Source organism: Electrophorus electricus, chromosome 2 (genome assembly GCF_041902795.1).
Source record: "Electrophorus electricus isolate QZ-2024a chromosome 2, ASM4190279v1, whole genome shotgun sequence".
NCBI lineage: Eukaryota > Metazoa > Chordata > Actinopteri > Gymnotiformes > Gymnotidae > Electrophorus > Electrophorus electricus.
The window spans coordinates 24,193,797-24,214,451 of record NC_137498.1 but is presented as its reverse complement, the minus strand read 5'-3'; the positions used below and the strand labels follow the sequence as shown (position 1 = coordinate 24,214,451).

At 37.3% G+C, this 20,655-nt stretch overlaps 2 protein-coding genes and 1 non-coding gene across 6 annotated transcripts in view; 2 read left to right on the top strand and 1 right to left on the bottom strand.

Moving 5' to 3' along the window:
- Positions 1-2,671: 2,671 nt before the first annotated feature.
- LOC113571915 (cholesterol 24-hydroxylase-like) lies at positions 2,672-10,981 on the top strand. Of its 2 annotated transcripts, none has more exons than XM_027001128.3 (15): positions 2,672-2,844; positions 4,543-4,620; positions 6,498-6,579; positions 6,669-6,742; positions 6,932-7,018; positions 7,105-7,243; positions 7,368-7,481; positions 7,581-7,737; positions 7,915-7,986; positions 8,301-8,373; positions 8,564-8,648; positions 9,547-9,657; positions 10,194-10,282; positions 10,377-10,443; positions 10,535-10,981. In XM_027001128.3, the coding sequence occupies exons 1-15, from the start codon at positions 2,696-2,698 to the stop codon at positions 10,685-10,687; spliced, it is 1,530 nt and encodes a 509-aa protein (XP_026856929.2). In that variant the 5' UTR covers positions 2,672-2,695; the 3' UTR covers positions 10,688-10,981. The 2 variants fall into 2 exon arrangements, with proteins under 2 accessions (XP_026856929.2, XP_081552609.1); XM_081696483.1 differs by having other exon boundaries at positions 2,681-2,881.
- A 126-nt stretch (positions 10,982-11,107) lies between these two features.
- trnat-ugu (transfer RNA threonine (anticodon UGU)) lies at positions 11,108-11,180 on the bottom strand. The gene has a single exon. It is a non-coding gene; the product is annotated as a tRNA-Thr (tRNA).
- Positions 11,181-17,002: 5,822 nt separating this feature from the next.
- The window catches only part of ccdc85cb (coiled-coil domain containing 85C, b), a 38,623-nt gene continuing 34,970 nt past the window's right edge, over positions 17,003-20,655 (top strand). For 2 of the 3 annotated variants that reach the window (XM_027001074.3, XM_081696500.1), the window contains exon 1: positions 17,003-18,370. In XM_027001074.3, the coding sequence (XP_026856875.2) occupies positions 17,668-18,370 (703 nt within the window). In that variant the 5' untranslated portion in view covers positions 17,003-17,667. The remainder of the gene's footprint in view (positions 18,371-20,655) is intronic. The other variant, XM_027001066.3, reaches the window with a different exon arrangement.

Genomic DNA, 20,655 nt, shown 5'->3' with positions numbered 1-20,655 from the left:
AATAATCTCTTATCTATCTATCTATCTATCTATCTATCTATCTATCTATCTATCTATCTATCTATCTATCTATCTATCTATCTATCTATCTATCTATCTATCTATCTATCTATCTATCTATCTATCTATCTATCTATGCACTAGTGATAATATCAAAAGTGATTCACCAAATACTAATGAGGGAGGGATTCCAACAAAGATATATTAGCACTCTTGAGCCAGTTCATTATCTTAAGATAAGAGAAATTAAATTTCCTTTAAAGTGTGCCAGGCTAGAGCAGCAGTCCCAACAGTATCCTGTATACTACTTTGTACTAATATTGTGGGGTAAGTGTTTAGCTACTTGGACAAGGGCTCAGACATAACTAAAATTGCATGGAGATCTTTTCAAAGAACTGCTTGTTTGAACAGATACATGAGGATTATGTTCCTTCTTAAAGCACAGGTTAATCTTTTTTTCCAAATCTGAAATTGGGATTATGACTGGGGTCTCTGTTTTTGTAGATAGGGGAACCTCTGTTAGCACAGTATTATTTAACCATTCCATGGATACATGTGGTCTATAGTCTAGCCAGTTCTGAAAATGATCAGTGTTCATGTATAGAAAACAAGTTACCTGGTCTCAGAAGGGATTGCTAATTAGGTATAATAGAAAATAATGCATTTTGAAGAAATTTCTCTGAGAATTTATAAAAGAGATAAATTATTTAAATCGAATCAGGGCTAGATAAAATTGCTACTTGATTTTAGCGTGGCTTCTGACTTACAGCATACACAGAATAAAAAATCTTGTTGGGATTAATGGAGTAGCACAGTTCTTATTCAGGTCCTATTCGAATGACCAGTATCCATTTCTAAATGTGAAAAGCGAATTCCCCACTAACACAAAGGTAAAAGGTACTATAAGGCTCTGTTCTTAGACAATTGGTCTTTGTATTTTATATGCTACCAGTCGGCATGGCCATTCACATATAAGAAATTGCCTGTCATTGCTATGCTGATTATACTCAATTGCACATTTCAGTCAAACCACAGTCAAAGAAATATTAACTTTACACTAATGAGTGTAAAAGAAATTAGAAGCTGTATGCTAAAACTGGGCTCTTACTTAGCTCAGACAAAACAATAGTACTCCTACTCACTCTACCACAAAGTAGCTAACAGACTACATATTTAATATTGATGACCTTTCACTCATTCTTATAGCTGTAGTGTAGCTGTAATCACTTCTATTACAGCTATACTGTAGCAGTAAAAAAAACCTCATGGTAAACTTTTGTTCTGATCCTTCTTTTCAAGTTCATGTAGATGTCACTACAACTGCCTAATTTGAAATATCTAAGAAATTTTGCAAAACTGAGAAATAAAATTTTGATAAATGATACCAAAAACCTAGACTTGGACTACTTCAAATTGTTACTGTCTGGATTACTGTTTATATGTTAATACTGTTATTAACATAGAAAGCTCAAAATCTTGCCCCTAAGAACGTATGTGACCTCTTTTTTTCAATATGACCACCACAAATGCTATGCAGGCAATGTAGCAGTACCTAGAATTCTGAAAACTACAGCATGGGGCAGAGACTTTTCCTACCAAGCCCCACAGCTTCAGATTAACCTCCTGGTACATGTGCAAGACTCAGACACACTCTAAATCTTCAAATGCAGGCTAAAAACCTACCTGTTTAGTCAGGCCTTTGGTTATATAAATACATACTTAGTGTATATTTAACAGTCTATTTTGTCACCATGCCATAAGATTAGATGCTGAGCATGTCACTTCTGATCCCTTCATCCCTCCAGATGATTGCACCCTTGGTGCCTTCTTGTTGCAGACCTTGTTTCCTGCCTGACCCTTGGACACCTCCCAGACTCTGCCCCATGTTATTGACTTCGAAAGAACCTGACTATGAATACTCTGTGTGTGTGTGTGTGTGTGTGTGTGTGTGTGTGTGTGTGTGTGTGTGTGTGTGTGTGTGTGTGTGTTTGTTTGTTTGTTTGCTTGTTTGTTTGTTTGTGTTTTTTTTTAAGGTACTTGACTTGTAATCGGAAGGTTGCTGGTTCAAGCCCCAACACTGCCATGATGCCACTGTTGGGCCCTTACCACTCAATCACTCAAGTTGTACTTAGTCATAATTGTAAGTTGCTTTGGATAAAAGCATGTGTGTAGGTGAGAAACTGCAGTGTATTGTGTTAAGAGATGTAGAGATATTCAAAATCACACAGAGTTTGGTAAATGCACATAGCATTTTTGAAACATTTGAATACATATCCGGTTATAGACAGATTACAGATTAAATCTTTCGAATTTTGACGATTTAGTTACACAAATCTTTAAGTTAATTGATGATCATCACAAGCAGACGTGATCGCCTATATGCATATTTAATATTTAAAATGTTGCATCTATTTTCCGTGCAATCAACTAATATTTTTAGGACTGTGCAAATTTGCAACAACAAAAAAAAAAAGTCATTTTTTAAGATGCACAATTTGTGATGTACATGTAACAAAATAGTGCCCCCTGCTGTTTAAAATATCTCAAAATAACTTACCTTATAGCCTACCTGGAAGTACAGGCGCTATCGACAAGCTGCATGTAATAACAATTTAACGATACCCTTTACCTCAGTTAATAAGTAACGCAAACAGGTTGGCTTAGACTTCTTGTGGCGTCAGATTTCACATCGATCATGGCGCTCTATCAGATAGTTGCGGAATGGATGACCTATCTAACTTTTTACCTGCTTTGCGCAGTTTTTATTGCTTTTGTTGGATACTGTCTTTATGTGAGGCATATTCATCAGAAATATGATCATATACCTGGACCGCCAAGGGACAAGTAAGAATCCCTATTCTCTTGTTATTTGTTGTCAGAGGTGGGTAATAACGCAGAACATTTGCTCCGTTACATTTACTTAAGTACCCTTTTGAACAAATTGTGCTTTTAAGAGTTGTTTTAAAAGAGGGTGCTTTATACTCTTACTCGAGTACATTTGTGAAGTCAAAAATGTACTTTTCCTTCGATATATTCGCCAACGTTCCTTTCGTTAAATTTTAGAATTCTTTTTACATTTTGGGTTGGTGAAATCCCCAAAGATGATCACTGAATGCCATCGCTTTACTTCAGTAAGTTAAATTGACACAACTGGACAGTAGACCGACCTAATGAACAGGCACATTTCCAGCGTGGGACTCAAATGACATTTATGAAAACTAGCAATATATTCTTTTCTTTAAGGCTCACATATGTGAGTGTGAAATCGGTACTCTCTCCTAATGTGCATTATTAATATGAAAGTAAAGTCTTGTCCTATGTCAGTAATATTCTCAGTAAAATTGCTATCTAGCTACGTAGCTATAAACTACAACCATCAGAAAATTAACTCATGAAGCATTTTGACGCATATTTTCAAGATTACAAAGGTTTCAAGGCTATAAATATTAAGGTTTGTTGTTGGTTTCATATATTTATACTCTTTCGACCACATGCAGGCGCAATTGTTAGCTAGACAACGTATCTAAGTAGCCAGTCGGTCTGACAGATCGGTTGCCTAATTACAATGTAAATATAAGTAAAACGTCTATTAAGTGACCTTGGGCAAGAGCTCGTAATACTCCTTGAAAGTGAATCAAAATGTTTTCATTTTTCATCCATTATATTTACATATGCATGTATGGAATTTAGCAGACGTGATCTACCAAATTGCTTTTAGCCGTCTATTTAGAACAAATAGTTTAGAACCGATTACACACACCCATATCATTATATGTAGTAGGTCTATGGAAAATCGGTACCAAGGAAAATGAAGCCCCTCTGGGTTGGCAGACTATTGCTGGACACAGTCTAAATATTCTCGAAATATATACGCCTGTGCAAGACTGTACATATTTGTTATGTGTAAGAAGAGCCTTATATATGAATGAGTAATATGTACGTAGTGTAAAACCTGAGAGAAGCATTTTTAAAATGGATTTAAATTCAGTGTAAAAACAACTACGTGGACCACATGACCACACAAACACAAACACACACACACACACACACACACACACACACACACACACACACACGCACGCACGCGCACACACGCACACGCATATTTGCATATATATTTGTATATAAAGTGTGTGTTTGTGTGTGTGTGTGTGTGTGTGTGTGTGTGTGTATGTATGTATGTGTGTGTGTGTGTGGTCATGTGGTGTGTGTGTGTGTGTGTGTGCATGTATGTTTGTGTGTGTGTGTGTGTGTGTGTGTATGTGTGTGTGTGTGTGTGTGTGTGTGTGTGTGTGTGTGTTTGTGTTTGTGTGGTCATGTGTGTATATATACATATATATATATATATATATATATAAAATATTACACACACACACAGTTTTTGCCTACTCTGCCCACATATCGCTCATGATGGAATCTAAGAATATCTGTGCCTATAATTAGTTCATATTCTTTGTCCATTTGTCAGGATCAGTTAAAGTTGTTGTCACCCTTCTAAAAAAATCCAAGGTTAAAAGGCTATTAAAACGCATCTTTTCTCAGTTTTCTCCTTGGCCATATACCAACATTCCGGAGAGAAGTGAACTCTGATCGTGTTATACATGACAGATTCCTTGAATGGTAAAGTCTGTGTTCAATTTTATAATAAACATAAACACACACACACACACACACACACACACACACACACACACACACACACACACACACACACACACACACACTGTGTACTTATTTGGACTCATATACAGCCCTGGAAAAAAATAAGAGACCACTACAAAATTATCAGTTTCTCTAGTTTTAAATTTGGTGGGTATGTGTTTGACGAGGCTGAGCAGTTTTATTTTATTCTATAAACTACTTGCAATATTTCTTCCAAATTCCAGATAAAAAATATTGTATTCTAGAGCATGTGTTTTATGAAAATGACTAATTGTTAAAATAACAAAAGTTACAGAAATTTCAGACCACAAATAATCCAAAGAAAACAAGCTCATATTCATTTATAAACACAGTACTAATATTTCAACTTAGTCAACAAATCAATATTTGGTGGAATAACCATGATTTTTAATCACAGCTTTCATGCGTTATGGCATACTTTCCACTAGTCTTTCACATTGTTGTTGGGTAACTTTATGCCATCCTGGCACAGAAATTCCATGAGCTCAGCTTTATTTGATGGCTTGTGACCATCCATCTTCCTCTTGATCACATTCCAGAGGTTTTCAGTGGGGTTCAGGTCTGGCGATTGGGCTGGCCATGATAGGGTCTTGATCTTGTGGTTCCCCTTCTCCACTTTAATTGACCTGGCTGTGTGACATGGAGCATTGTCCTGTTGAAAAAACAATCATCAGAGTTGTGGAGCATTGTCAGAGCAGAAGGAAGCAAGTTTTCTTCCAGCACAGTTTTGTAAGTGATTCATGTGTCCTTCACAAAGACAAATCTGCCCAAGTCCAGCCTTGCTGAAACACCCCCAGATCATCACCGATCCTGCACTAAATTTCACAGTGGGTGTGAGACACTCTGGCTTGTAGGCCTCTCCAGGTCTCCTTCTAACCATTACACCACCAGGTGTTGGACAAAGCTGAAAATTGCGCTCATCAGAAAAGATGACCTTACTCCAGTCCTCTACGATCTAATCCTTATGGTCTTTCGCAAACTTCAGTCTGTCTGTTCTTTGCTTCTCATTGATGAGGTTTTTTTTCTAGCTTTACATGACTTCAGCCCTACCTCCAAAAGCCTGTTTCAAACCGTCTTCACTGTGCAATTCACCCCAGCTGCTGCATGCCATTCTTTTTGTAGGTCACTTGACATCATCTTCTGGTTGTTAAGTGATATTCGAATGAGGTGGCGATCATCACGGTCAGTAGAGAGTCGTTTTCGACCTCTGCCAGTCTGTAGCTGTTGTTGTCCCATGTGTTTGCTGCTTGACCTTGTTCCTATGAACCATAGTTTTTGAAATTTTAGATAGAAGATAGAAGCAAACTTATGCTCACTGTATCCCTCTGCCAGTAAAGCTACAATTGAACCTTTCTTTTCCTCATTAAGAACTTTTCTTTTCAACTCTTTTGGCATGGTCTGTAGCTGTATTTTGGCTACACTTACTTTTTGGGTAATCCTAGCACTGCTTTTCCCATCCAGCTGGTTCTATAGCAAGAGACTAGTGATGACAGCAGCAGTGGTTTTTATGCTGTTGCTCATTAGAACAGGATTTTGTTAATGTGATCACCTATTCAGCATCTCATTAAGTAGAATGTGGTGTGTCTGTGAAAGAATTCAACAAACACTTGATTGGAATGGCTGCTGTACATGTGGAGATGCTGATTTAAGAAAAAATTGGAGTGGTCTCTTATTTTTTTCTGGAGCTGTATAATGGTTGAAAATTGAGCTTGTATGTGTCTCTGTGAGTGTGTGTGCAGCAGTGCTACCTCTTGCTATGAATTAATTTCTGTAAAGCCACCTTGTAATTTGTGCTTACTTTTCATATTTTACAGGACTGAAAAATATGGTCCAGTATATAGAGTTAACAGTTTTCATACTGTGACATTAGTGGTTAGCTGCCCTGAAGCTACAAAGGTGTATATTTTACAGCACATCTTTACCTTGATATACAAAAAATTACAGTATAAACCAAACAGGTCACATTCTCTGTTTTGTTCCTGTAGGAAATTTTAATGTCCCCCAAGTATTCCAAAGATCCTCTTGTCTATAAACACATATTCTACTTGTTTGGATTAAGGTAGGATGCTTCATATAATATTGATTGGCTCAAATGTGTATTTATTTCCGCAGATGTTCTATCTATTGTTTAATGTATGATGCACAGTAATTATCTGAGCTGGGTTTATGTGTGGTGAATAACAGATGTATGTGCCAGCTCTTGGGCATGCTAGAGGAAGAGCAGTCATGTTTCCCGGCCTCTTTTCAGGTTCTTAGGAAATGGACTGATTACCGCAGTGGACCACGACACCTGGTATAAGCAGCGCAGGATCATGGATCCTGCCTTCAGCAGCTCGTGGGTTCTGCTCTTTCACTCGTTTGTTTGGGACTGGCTGAGTACAGAAGGCAGCAGCCCCGGGTTCATTTTGTAACTCTTCACAGTTACCTCCGAGGGCTAATGGACACCTTCAATGAGAGGGCTGAGTGTCTGATGCAGCATTTGGAGGTAATAGCGGAAGAGCGCACAATCGCCAACATGCATCGGCTGGTCAACTGTGTCACACTGGATGTTATTTGCAAGGTTTTTAATTTATTTGCTCTCTCCCAACTCCTAATAATGCCAGTTATTTAATACTTGTCCAAACAGAGATAAAAAGGTTTTATTGTATTTTCTTTTCATTTTTTTCTCTCTCTTTAATCCACAGGTGGCCTTCGGGGTTGATTTAGACTTACTGAAACATCCCGACTCCCCGTTCCCGAATGCTATAGAGCTTTGTTTGCAGGGCATGGTGCACGATTTTAGAGATCCTTTCTTCAGAGTGAGAACAATCTTTATTTTTCAAAACTTTGCACAAGAGTCTGTCATTCAGAAATGTAGTAAGATAATGAAGAGTAGTAATTATGATATTTGCTTGCAGCTTTCCCCCTGGAACAGGAAGAAAGTGCGAGAGATACAAGAAGCTGTCAAACTCCTGCGGACAACAGGAACCAAGTGGATAAACCAGAGGAGGAAAGCTGTGGAAAATGCTGAGGATGTCCCAAAAGACATTCTAACCAAGATCCTTAAAACAGCTGGTAAACAGGACCCTGTGAATTAAGCCTTTCCCATGGTTGTTTTTTTTATGAAGCAATTGCAGACAATGATTAATTACATTAAAACTTGGAGTACTCTTTAAATCTGATTTAATTATAATTAATTGAAGACCGTGATGACCATACCATACAGCACTGTTGTAACTTCTCTTCCTGCAGAGGAGCTTAAGGTTGATGATGAGGAAGACCATGAAGTGATGGTTGACAATTTTGTGACTTTCTTTATTGCAGGCAAGTTATTTTCTGTTTCTGTTTATTTGTTTATGTTGAATCATGTTATGTAGAAATACATCAGTACATCTAAAGTGGTCTGTAGTTTGTCAAAGAAAGCCTTGCTGGCGTTTTCAGAAGCCTGATTAATCTTACTACATGTGTCTAATATGCTAGATAGTTTGGCATAGTCCTACCACTACTTGCTACTTGACATATAATATGTTATTGTCTGGTTATGCTAATTAAACCATTTGGCATCATGAAAAAAAAATCAATTTTATTCTACTGCAAATATCACTGGGTAAAAAGGTAAAAATATATTTTATTTTTAGGTCAAGAAACAACAGCCAATCAACTATCATTTGCCATTATGGAACTAGGCAGGCACCCAGAGATACTGAAAAGGTAAAATATGAACTGTTATCAAATGAATAAATAAGGTTACAATTACTAAATGTTTCCAAAACATTTATGAAATTATTGGATGGTATTCCACTTTCACATGATATAATTTTTCATTCTGTTTTAGTGAGGTTCATTAAGTATGCAGCTCTTAGAAGGCAAGCTATAGATCAGCCTTGGTTTTAATCTTTAGGGCTAAGGAGGAGGTGGATGAGGTGCTGGGTACAAGACATGATGTACTTTATGAGGATCTTGGTAAACTAACCTACTTGGCTCAGGTGAGTTGATGGGAGTTTTTTAATCTGCATCTGAGAAACAATATTCTAGGTACACATTTCTCTGTGGGATTGTAATGGGACTCCTGCCCGTTCCATGGTGACAAACAGTAGATCAGAGTGATAACGTGGTCAATACATATGATTGAAAAACTTTTATTCCAACTCAAGTACACCTCTATCAGGTGGAACAAACTTGCTGTTTGCGTACAAGAATGATAATTGTAATTGTCTTGTATGTGTATGTGTTTGGGTCCAAAGAGTATACCTACCTGTTTTATTTAGCGAAGGGTGACAAGTCAAAAGAGTCGTGCCCAGAATTGAGGGAATTTGTCTTTGGTTCATGTTATCGGAACAGGTAATTATCCAAGTAGTAAAGGGGAGGACAGAATCTTGGTTAATGGCTCTAGGTGTGTATGTGTATGTTTATTATCTATGTGTATGTTTATTTTAATAAGGATACTTTGGGATGATGGGAAAATGTTTAAAATTATAGCCCTTATTTTGAACATAGGGGAGACTTATTATGAATTTTATTATTTAAGTCCGGTCCAAGGGGCAAAGAGTATTTATAAAGAGCGGTGTTGGGAGGTACCAGAGAGGGATACACATTGATAGATTGCCATAATTGGAATGCATGTTAAGTTACCTTTATTTGAGTTAAATATTTTTTTTGTTGTTGTTGTTTTTGTTTTTTCTTTGATAGTTTTCTTTGGAATTTAATTTATTTTTGTCTGCTTATGGCATCATGCCCCTGCCACTGGACTTTTTGGGAAAATAAATCCCCATCATTTGCATAACTACTACCTGAATTGCACTCTGTTTTATCTACCTGTTACAGGGATCAATGAGAACTTTGTATTGATTTGATGTCTAGTTAATCTTTGTGTTTGTGGCTTAGGTTTTGAAGGAAACCCTACGCATCTACCCTCCTGCAGTCGGGACATCTCGCTGGATCCATGAGGATACTGTCATCAGTGGATTTAAAATCCCAGCAGGATGTGCCGTTCTTGTGAGTGTGAATTTGGTGACAAATAGTATTAGTAATAGTATATACTTGTATTTTTGTTTGGTTCTTTTTATTTATTTATTTTTAAAATATTTTTATATTTTCTCATTTATCAGTAAATTATCTGAAGCATTCACTATGGTGCAAAACAGGGTGACATTATAGCAAGTCCTGATGTTGCCATGTTCACGTGATTTGCCATGCTCTACCCTACTCATCAATGGTCAGTTTCTGACTTCAGCACATAAGTTACTGACACAATTGTGATATGGTTGTGGAAGTTAAACTCTGCCAGTGTATCAGTCTAAGTCACAGCAGTGTTTCAGGAATTCTTACATGTGCCCCCCTAAAGCCAACACTGGTCTTCTTGACAACTAGGGAAGAGTCAGAGAATGTCTGAAGAAAACTGTGCATGGCAACAGATGGGCTGTAGCCTCCCACTGTACATCTCCAAGGTGTTTGTAATAAATGTTTCTTATAAAGTTGTTGATGAGTGTATATATAAGAGCTCCTATTTACTGCTATGTCTTCCTCTGTAGTTCAGTTCGTACATCACATCAAGGATGGAGAAATTCTTTAAAGATCCTTTAAAGTTTGAGCCAGAAAGATTTCATCCAGATGCTAGCAAGTATGATTACTTCTTATTATTCTTATTTTTGTTCATATAATAATTTACCTTAGGCCTATTGGATATAATAATATAACATTTTCTTTTTGCAAAGGCCATATTTCAGCTACTACCCGTTTGCTCTTGGTCCACGCTCCTGTCTTGGGCAGACTTTCTCACAAGTGAGATCTCACGTTCATATTCTTTTCATGTTATCATGTCTCTCCCTGATGTGCTTTGGCACCATCAACACACGAATCTCATTCTGCTTAGATGGAGGCTAAAGTCGTGCTCACCAAGTTTCTTCAGAGATTTGACTTCAGCCTTGTGCCTGGGCAGTCCTTTGATATAAAAGACACAGGAACCCTTCGCCCTCGAAGTGGGGTGTTATGCACTATCAAACACTGTGCTAAGAGCACATTTTAAATGCTTTCAGAAATTAACCTTTACAGCATATTTGCTCTTCTTAATTTTAGCATGATATTTTTCTGTGTATGCCTTTTTGGAGCAATATAAAATTAAACAAAGTATTACATTATGGCAGTACTGCAATGTATATATTTTTATCTGTATATTTATTTGATCTTACTCCTGGCTGATTTTCTTTTATATTCTGTTGATCAGTTTGACTTCATATAACAATCACTTAGTTTGGGATTGGGAAAAAGTTATTTAAATTGTGCCTTTGAATATTCCTTTAATAATGAAATAAAACATGCAAAAAAGCACTGACATATTTTCCTTCATTCTGCTTTAATGCTACTTTCATAACAAGGATTTTATGCATTAGAACATATATTTTAAAAGTTAGCCTAAACTTCATGCAGATATAAACACAAAGCATTAAGGCCTCAGTGAGGATTGAACTCACGACCCCTGGTTTACAAGACCAGTGCTCTAACCACTGAGCTATGAAGCCTACTTTAGGCTTTGTGAAAAGCAAGAACATTTAAGCAGTCTAGTTTTAGGTATCTCTGTCAACATGCAGTGCTGTCGTGTGCAAAATCCATACAAGAATGCCCTGCTGTTATACCGCATCTCTGGCACTCAAGTCTTATTGCCAACCACTGCCTTGTTTCTTCTTTATTAACCAGCTACTCGCTGCGCTTTTGCTCCTTGTTTTGCTGTTTGCTTTGCTACCATGGAGAATAGACTCCTTATTTCCACCCATGACTTGCACCCCCCTTTCTAGCCTCATATTCATATATATATATATATATATATATATATATATATATATATATATATATATATATATATATATATATATATATCACTCTGGGACAAGGGAGGCCAAGCAGGCGTCCAGGCCAGGAAAAGGGACAGCAGACTGGGAGGCGGCACTAGTTGGGCTCCCTGTTGCAGGGATCACCCTCTGCATTCACATCTAGAATGAGAGAGAGAGAGAGCCAGATAAACAAACTCCTGGGCATCCCCCTAGACCAACCAGATCACCCAGGGGTGGTCGTGGTTGGCCCTGCGAGGTCCAGACCCAGGATCCCCTATCCACCAAGAAATTCAAGGGGACCCTCCCTCTTCTGGACATAAGGAGAACTGGGCCATCAGGACAGGGGTGGCAGGAGGCGCTTGCTGGAAGCAGGCTTGGTCTGGTTTTTCTTCCCTTGGCGTTTATGGCATCACTGGCTGGGCATACATGAGTCATCCCCCTTGGGCCCCATAGTAGTAGTGCTCACATGGCAGGTGTACTGGGCAGCCTTACTGTGACTTTGTCATTTAGGACTCGTTGCATCCTTGTTGGGTCGATTATTCTGTGACTTTATTCTGTAATTCAGGTGTGAATCCAAAAACAATGCAAGTAATGAAACCAAAAGTAAAAATACATTAAATCCCCACAGCCACACAAAGACAGTCATCCACAAAAACATTCACATTGTAAACAATATCTGACATGGAAGACGGGAATCAGGAGAAATATATTTTATCTGGGATTAGGGGAGGAAGGAACAGGTAACACTTAGAACACTCTAAAGAGTAACAGTGGGAGTGTGTGGCAGAGTCTGTTAAAGAGTATATCATGATGGTAAGTGAAAGCTCTTATTCTTTTTGTATTTTATGAGAGGATTCATGTATCAAATGGTATTAACAGAAACATAAAATATGGCCAGTAGTGTATGGATTTATTTTATTTACAAGGATAAAATAAAACACCTTAAGACCAAGGCTAGCAAATGGCTAGCAAATGAAGAAAATATAAAGTAAGAGCTGGAGGAATGCCAAGGAGAGCAGAGGTCATAAGAAATATAAGAGGAATATAAGAAAGGATGAAAATGAACTACAAGAAGGAAGAGCTTTAAAAATAAAAAGGAAGGATGTAAATAAAAAGGAAGGATGCCACCAGAGATGATACCAGATTTTGGAGTATTAACTTTGACACTGAATGTAAAATGTTTTTTTTTCCTCTATTGTTCATATTGTTAGCTAGTGAACTTTATACAGCAAATTGGGAATGAAAAGAAAATGCCTTATATTTTTGGCATTTTATTTAACTTTTAATTTCTACTTTAAATAAAGCAGCAATGACCTTGTTTAGACTATAGATGGTATAATATAGTCAATTTTGAAATGACTATTCTAGGCACAAAATCCCAAAATCATGGTAGTGTTAAAATCATCTTAAATGACAGAGTCTGCACTAACAGTCGATGATATTTGTTTTACGAGGCTTTTGGGAAACACAGTCCTGAGTAGTGCCATCCTAAGATAAACAAGTGTTTAATATCCTTTTTTTGTAGGGAATATATTCTATTTTTTAAATCAAAAGCGTACTATAACAAATATATATTTATTGGACTATGAGCAAAGGTAAAAGATGCTTCGTTTCCAATTTAATTGCTATTACATCTCCTAAACATAAAAACTTAAGGAGTCTTATAACAAGATATGAAACATTAAAATAAACAGACCAGAAAAAGTCTGAATTGTAAGAAATTTTACTACATTTTTACTAGCATTTTGCATACTATAGCATTTTATTATAACCATCTGAACTAAGGATGTAACACAAACAAAATGTAGTAGAAAAGCTTGTATTTCTACTTATTTACTACGGCCCAGCTCCTGATCTTTACTGTATCAAAAATCTCATACCTCAGTGTTACATCCTTGAGAGATTACCATATTTTTTACACATTTGTGTATTCTCTTTCATAACTCTTACAGTCTGCTTTTCCACTATTCCTCTTGTTAGTTTTGCTGATGTAACGTGTGGTGGCCCGAGTGCCCCAGGGCGAGGGGCAGGACGCGCAGACTCTCTTCGACATGGGCGAACATTTAATTGAAACATAAAGACGACGGCACTCAAACAATGTGTTACAAACAATGAACGCAACACGAGTACACTTAACAACAGCAAGAAACCCATTTAACGTTTACACATTACGCCAACAATAATCGACAACACTGCACACAACGACAAGAATTTAACTACACAAAGACTAACACAATACAGGTGTGTGCAGGTGTGGCTACGAACATGACCCTCCTACTGCACGTGGCTGGCCAAACCACGTGCCTCGCAGGAGGCGAGCGTTCTGTGACAGCTGAATAATAGGGGATTAGCATATGCTTGTCTAATATCTTAGTAATATAATTTGTACAGAAATAATAATTAGTTAATGAGTTCACTGGTTTTTCAGGTCCTATCTGCCTTCTGCTGGAAGATGAAAAAGGAGAGATTGCAGTCACAGAGCTGATCAACAGTCAAAGACAGTGTTAAAAAACAAAAACCAAACAAACAAAAAATTACACAGAATATTAACTGTTAACTAAACTATGGTCAATTCCCTGCTATTTCCAATAAATACAGTATGTTTCTCTTTATACTTTAATGCATTAATGACTCCCAGTAAGGTGTTTCTGCATGTGTTCTGATATTCAGAGGAAGGGTTATGGGCTGAATATGGAGTTCTCCTAAATTCTCAAAAAACAAACAAACAAACAAGCAAACAAAAACAACAACAAAAACCTGGCACTAATACCAATGGCATTCCAAGGTCTTCATTTGTAATTGAAGGATGACACCTTTCTCAAGTCGAACACTTCTATTCCTTTTGCAGTTCTTTGCACAATCTACTATTAGTTGACTGGACTCAGGGCTGAAGGTCAGGAACTGCTGGGTCCTTGGGAATCTCTATTATGATATGATCTGGTCTGTTCTGACTTTCTTCAGATGTGTCCCCCATGTCATATGGGATTGTACATGGGCTACACTTTTTTCCAATTATAGTTTGTTCTCCACTGAGGAATGTCAGCTGAAAGTATGAAAATATTTTACATTACACATTTTATTAATTTTGCATTTTTTAATATCTTTATTTAATTTATTTATTTTGGTAATTACACTTTTGCTAATGTGTCCTGCATTTTCTCCAGTGATGAGCTGTATCAATCTTTCAAAATCAAAGGGCATCCACATTTATTTATTTATGGATGGACTCGTTGACTGAATGATTGATTGGCTGTTTGATTCATTTGATTGATTTTGTCAGTTTTGACCTTTTGCTTTGCTCCTATTTACCTAAATTTTGGATTCCTTGGCTTCATCAATAAAGGTAAGTAAATGGTAGAACTGCTTGTTTGAACAGATACATGAGGATTATGTTCCTTCTTAAAGCATAGGTTAATCTTTTTTTCCAAATCTGAAATTGGGATTATGACTGGGGTCTCTGTTTTTTTAGATAGGGGAACCTCTGTCAGCACAGTATTATTTAACCATTCCATGGATACATGTGGTCTATAGTCTAGCCAGTTCTGAAAATGATCAGTGTTCATATATAGAAAACAAGTTACCTGGTCCTAGAAGGGATTGCTAATTAGGTATAACAGAAAATAATGCATTTTGAAGAAATTTCTATAGACAATTTGTTTTTGTATTTTATATGCTACCAGTCGGCATGGCCATTCACATATAAGGAATTGCCTTTCATTGCTATGCTGATTATACTCAATTGCACATTTCAGTCAAACCACAGTCAAAGAAATATTAACTTTACACTAATGAGTGTAAAAGAAATTAGAAGCTGTATGCTAAAACTGGGCTCTTACTTAGCTCAGACAAAACAATAGTACTCCTACTCACTCTACCACAAAGTAGCTTACAGACTACATATTTAATATTGATGACCTTTCACTCATTCTTATAGCTGTAGTGTAGCTGTAATCACTTCTATTACAGCTATACTGTAGCAGTAAAAAAAAAAACTCATGGTAAGCTTTTGTTCTGATCCTTCTTTTCAAGTTCATGTAGATGTCACTACAAGTGCCTAATTGGAAAAATCTAAGACAATTTTGCAAAACAGATATAAAATTTTGATAAATGATACCAAAAACCTAGACTTGGACTACTTCAAATTGTTACTGTCTGGATTACTGTTTATATGTTAATACTGTTATTAACATAGAAAGCTCAAAATCTTGCCCCTAAGAACCTAAGTGACCTCTTTTTTTCAGTATGACCACCACAAATGTTATGCAGGCAATGTAGCAGTACCTAGAATTCTGAAAACTACAGCATGGGGCAGAGACTTTTCCTACCAAGCCCCACAGCTTCAGATTAACCTCCTGGTACATGTGCAAGACTCAGACACACTCTAAATCTTCAAATGCAGGCTAAAAACCTACCTGTTTAGTCAGGCCTTTGGTTATATAAATACATACTTAGTGTATATTTAACAGTCTATTTTGTCACCATGCCATAAGATTAGATGCTGAGCATGTCACTTCTTCCATTTATCCAGTATGTCCTTTCTTCATTTTCTCCATTTTCTTTACAAGTTTTAAAAGAAAGCAGTTTCAACACTTTTGAGCTATTCATAGTTTGCAATTGTACATATATAAAACAAACCTATATTATAGATCGAACTAATAAATATGCTTATATGATCTCAATTAAAATTATCCTGTATAATTCTTATAGTTCAAGATTTTCTTACTTTCTTACATTCTGTCACTCTATATTGTCAGCTCTTTATTGAAGTTATAGTGATCAGAGTGTGGGCCATTTTGTGTTATGATTAATGTTTTAAATACGTGCACTAGCGAGATTTATTTGTTTCCTTTTAACTGAAGATGTTTACGGTATTACATCAAGCTCAGTAATAACAAATAACTAACTATTGCCATCTATAGGAAACCTATGGTCACTGCAACTTAATAAAACTAACGAAATATTCGAATAAGAAGCCATTTTAAAGTATGACAGATTCATATATAGGGTAGTTTGGAATCAGATCTTTCGAATTTAGTGTCTTGACAAATCATAATGAAATCCGAGTTTATGGGAGCAACGTAACCAATTTTGAAATTACTATAACTACGTCCTATAATTTAGGCTACACATGTCCCAGGAGACACTTTAAGACAAAATTCAGTGCAGTTTAATCTTTTTGTCAAACGTATGTACGTCAGAAGAACAGAAATGTTTCAATATCTTAAAATTCCAAATTGCAGTTACAAAATGTTTTGTTTCAGAGGGTTTATAGCCTGTTGTCTCCACAGTTTTACAGGCTGTGATATGCTTTAACTATTTTTGAAGACTGCTACAAAATACATTTATTACTCCTAGTGGCTGTAACAGCATAGTGTAGCTTTAAAATAAACTGTTACAGCCTTCCCGCCCAAGTTTTTTTCATGAACGCCGGGACTGCAATTGTATAGCCCAGTGAATTTACTACCTAATGTTTGCGAATGAAGTGATTTCTCTGTGCTGTTTCCTTAAGTGGGCAGAGTCTGATTTCCATTCGTTCTATTCTCGTGGCTTGTTACCTGTTCAGCATTCTCTCGTCTTGATTGGCTGTATTTAAAACAATGCTCTAGCATAATCTCAGTCTAATCTCCAGAATTCTGAAGATTTCAAATTGGAAAATCATTTGTCCGTTTATCTGCTTCACGAAAACATTTGGTTCTGGAGGCCGTTCTCATAACTGGAAGGTAATATGATAAAGCCTTCGCCAGTGTGCTGTTTGTGGAGATAGGTACGTTATAGTCTACTTTTAGATTACGATTTCGCTGGGTTATTGAAACCCAGCAACGTTTCTCACCTTTTCGATAATCTTACGAAATGCACTTCTAAAAGTGTTCAATTTTGCGGTATTGTAGGAGACGTCGTACTGTCCATAACATGACTGGTGCTCAATTTTTTTTTCTCGATAAAACCACGGGATTTCGAGGAGGGTTATGACAGAGGCGTTGGTTCGTAAGTGATAGTTTATTTTGTCGAATAATGTTGCGTGGCATGGCTATCCTGTTGCTTTTCCCCTTTAATGTGATCAACGTAATCCATTAAAGATCACTGATGCATTAACCGCTACTGGATTCCAATTCGAGCATGCCAAAGCAAATAAAGCTTGCCTGTCTCGTTTGATAAAATTGCTACACTGATACTAGCGATGGCAAAACATTTATCCGATGGAGCAAGTGAGGACCTTGATAAGGTTTCTGATGATGAGCTGTTGAGGTGGACCAAGGAAGAATTGATCATAAGCCTAAGGAAAGTCGACAGTGAGAAAATGAACTTGATGATTGAGCATGGGAACATGATGAAGGACGTCAATCAGAGGCTGCAGGTACACCTTCACGAGATACGAAATCTGAAAGAAATCAACCAAAAATTGCAGGATGACAACCAGGAGCTCAGGGAGCTCTGTTGCTTCCTGGACGACGACAGGCAAAAAGGCAAGAAAACGTCACGGGAGTGGCAGCGGTTTGGGAGATACACGGCGAGCGCTCTGTGGAAAGAGGTGGGTACGTACCAGCAAAAGCTGAAGGAGCTAGAGACCAACCAAGAAACTGTGATGCGCGAGAACGCGGACTTGAAAGAGATCATCTTCATGCTAGATGACGAGAGAAACGGAGCTGGTTCTAGAAGTTCCATTGACAGCCAGTCCAGTCTATCTAATTTGAATGGGTGCTCTGGTACTATGCGAGATGTTGGGGATGGGAGCAGTACATCTAGTGGAGGAAGTGCTGGTAGCCCTGATCACCATAACCACATAAGCAAAACAGTGGAGCCAAAGATTGGTACAATGAGGAGGTCAATGGATGATCTTTCTACTCCCCATCATTACAGAAGTACTCCAAATGGACTGAATGGTAAGGGATTCTTTCTCCCTCTCTCTGTAAAACAATCAACCAGTATATATTAAATTTCATCAAAAATGTTTGTTTTTAATGAGCTAAGAGTTAGGTCCAGCATTCTAAGAACTCAAAGCATAATCACCCTGGAGGTTCAATGAAGGACATTTTTGTGGAAGTTCAAACAAATCAGTCAGTAATTAAAAACACTAAACTAAGATTACACCTTTGGGATGGCAAGTGCAAAGTGATCTTTTCAGTGTGGCACAGTGAACTCATGTGGAGGTTTTAATGTCTTCTATATTTAATGTCCCTGGGGAATAAGATTGACTGTTCTGTTTGTTTCTTAGACTGTCATCATTTTTGGTTGAATCCCCTTATGGACAAGAATAACTAACTTTTTCTTTTCTTTTTTTTTCTTTCATGGAAACGTTATCGTGTGTGTGTGTGTGTGTTTGGGCCATGAAGTCCTTTACCTTGATAGCCAGGCTGGGTGTGCACATGGTCTTTCCAGGTGTGTGTGCATATTTCATGAGGACTTTGGACTCATGAAGGGCAGCATAAACACATTAGAGGAACTGGGCAGGGTTGTGTGGAAGCTCAAAGTGTGAAGTGAGACATTCACAGTTTGAACCAATTTCAGTGTATCTAAGAGGGGAAGTGATCTGTGACTTATTATTCCTCATTTTGGTTGGGGGTGCAGGTGGTCTCACAAGCCAAGCTGTTCCCCAACTTGATGCACAGATGGTACTGCAGTAATCAAAGATACTTTATATCCAACCCTGCAGGGAATAAACTCCCAAGCTGCAACGTACAAGTGAACATACCTCATGTAAAGTACCTAAAGTGTATAGCATACTAAGGCAAACAGCATTATCAGCACTATAAGTGGAAAGTGACAGTAAAAACAAGTTATTAAAGCTACAATTCTGTGATTCAGCCTATTCAGTCTATTTTAAAATATTTTTATGCAGTAGTAGCAAGAACTGGCTATCTGTAATCACTGTCTATAGTCCCTTCTAATTGTAATATGGTGTTATGGTCCTCACACTATAAAAAGATCCTTAATGGATCTGCTTTCCTTCTGCAGGTCTGCATTGTATGCCCTCTCACTTCAGTCATCAAAACCATCTGTTATCTGAAATGCATCAGATTCTTTGCCTCAGTAGTTTCTTTTAGAATCAGCTGAACAGTGTGTTGACATGACTGGCTCTGCAGGCCTGGTATTGTGAGGTCATGTGGTAAGGCCTCATTGCAAAACCACCGGTTTTTGGTCTCACTCTGCAAAATGTTCCATTTTGCTGTAAAACTATTGTTTACCTGAAATGATATCCTAGTGCATATTGAGGAAATGCAGTGGATTAGAGATCCAAATATAATAAAAAACAATTACATTTTCCCACTAAACATAAAGCTTCTAAATTAAAAGTTAATTTGCTAGAAGATATGATGTTCACTGGCCTTGGGGAAGGAAACACACACAGGTAGTGGCCTCAACCTGAGGGGAGGCCCCCATGAGGGGATCAGAAATATTATTGTAAAGAGAAAGGCTTTTTCGACAGAACTTCTAGGCCATTGCCTACATATGAAAACTAAACATGTGAGTCCTACATCTGTCTCCACAGCCACAAAATGCTTCTGAGTTACTTTGTTTTTAAGGGGTGCTTGGACCATCTGTTAGTCACTGCATTAACATACTAATGAGAAGAGCTGTGGCTGACACTAACACTCCCATGTTAATCCTGAAAATGGATGGAGTTAAAGTGGTTTAAGATATAATCCTGTTTGATTTGGCATTCACAGTGATGGATATTTCATAACATTGTTTTAAGGTCATTATTTTATTCTATTTTTATTTGTCTTTAATATTATGGATAATATTTGAATAGTACTGAAAATATGTAGTTCAGTTTAAGTCATAAGTCAAGTAAAACAGCAAAAGTTTATTTGTTTGGTCTACTTTAATGTAACAATATTACAGGCATCGAGAGAGTGCTTGGGTCTCTCTCAAATTACACTTTGTCGGGACGTGGAGCACTTTTTTTTTTCTGCTGGCCTTGAGGATTTCAGCATGTACTGTTCCTAACCAATGGTAACAGCCTGGTGTCTTATTATTCTTTTGTTTAAAATCTTGGCTTTTTTTCCAGAAAGCATGGTGTTACCATCTTGAGACAAAGTAAATTATTACTAAATGATGCACTTTGCCACCTATTCTGACAGAACATTTGCAGAGTTCTACAAAATTCATTTAAATTACAGAACTGAAAGCCACCAGACATACAAGTTTTACAAAACTTTCCTGC

Coding starts and splice junctions, on each gene's coding strand:
- LOC113571915 (XM_027001128.3), top strand. CDS start 2,696: ATGGCGCTCTATCAGATAGTTGCGGAATGGATGACCTATCTAACTTTT. Junction 8,649..9,546: donor AACTAACCTACTTGGCTCAG/GTGAGTTGATGG, acceptor TTTGTGGCTTAG/GTTTTGAAGGAAACCCTACG. Junction 10,444..10,534: donor TTGGGCAGACTTTCTCACAA/GTGAGATCTCAC, acceptor CATTCTGCTTAG/ATGGAGGCTAAAGTCGTGCT.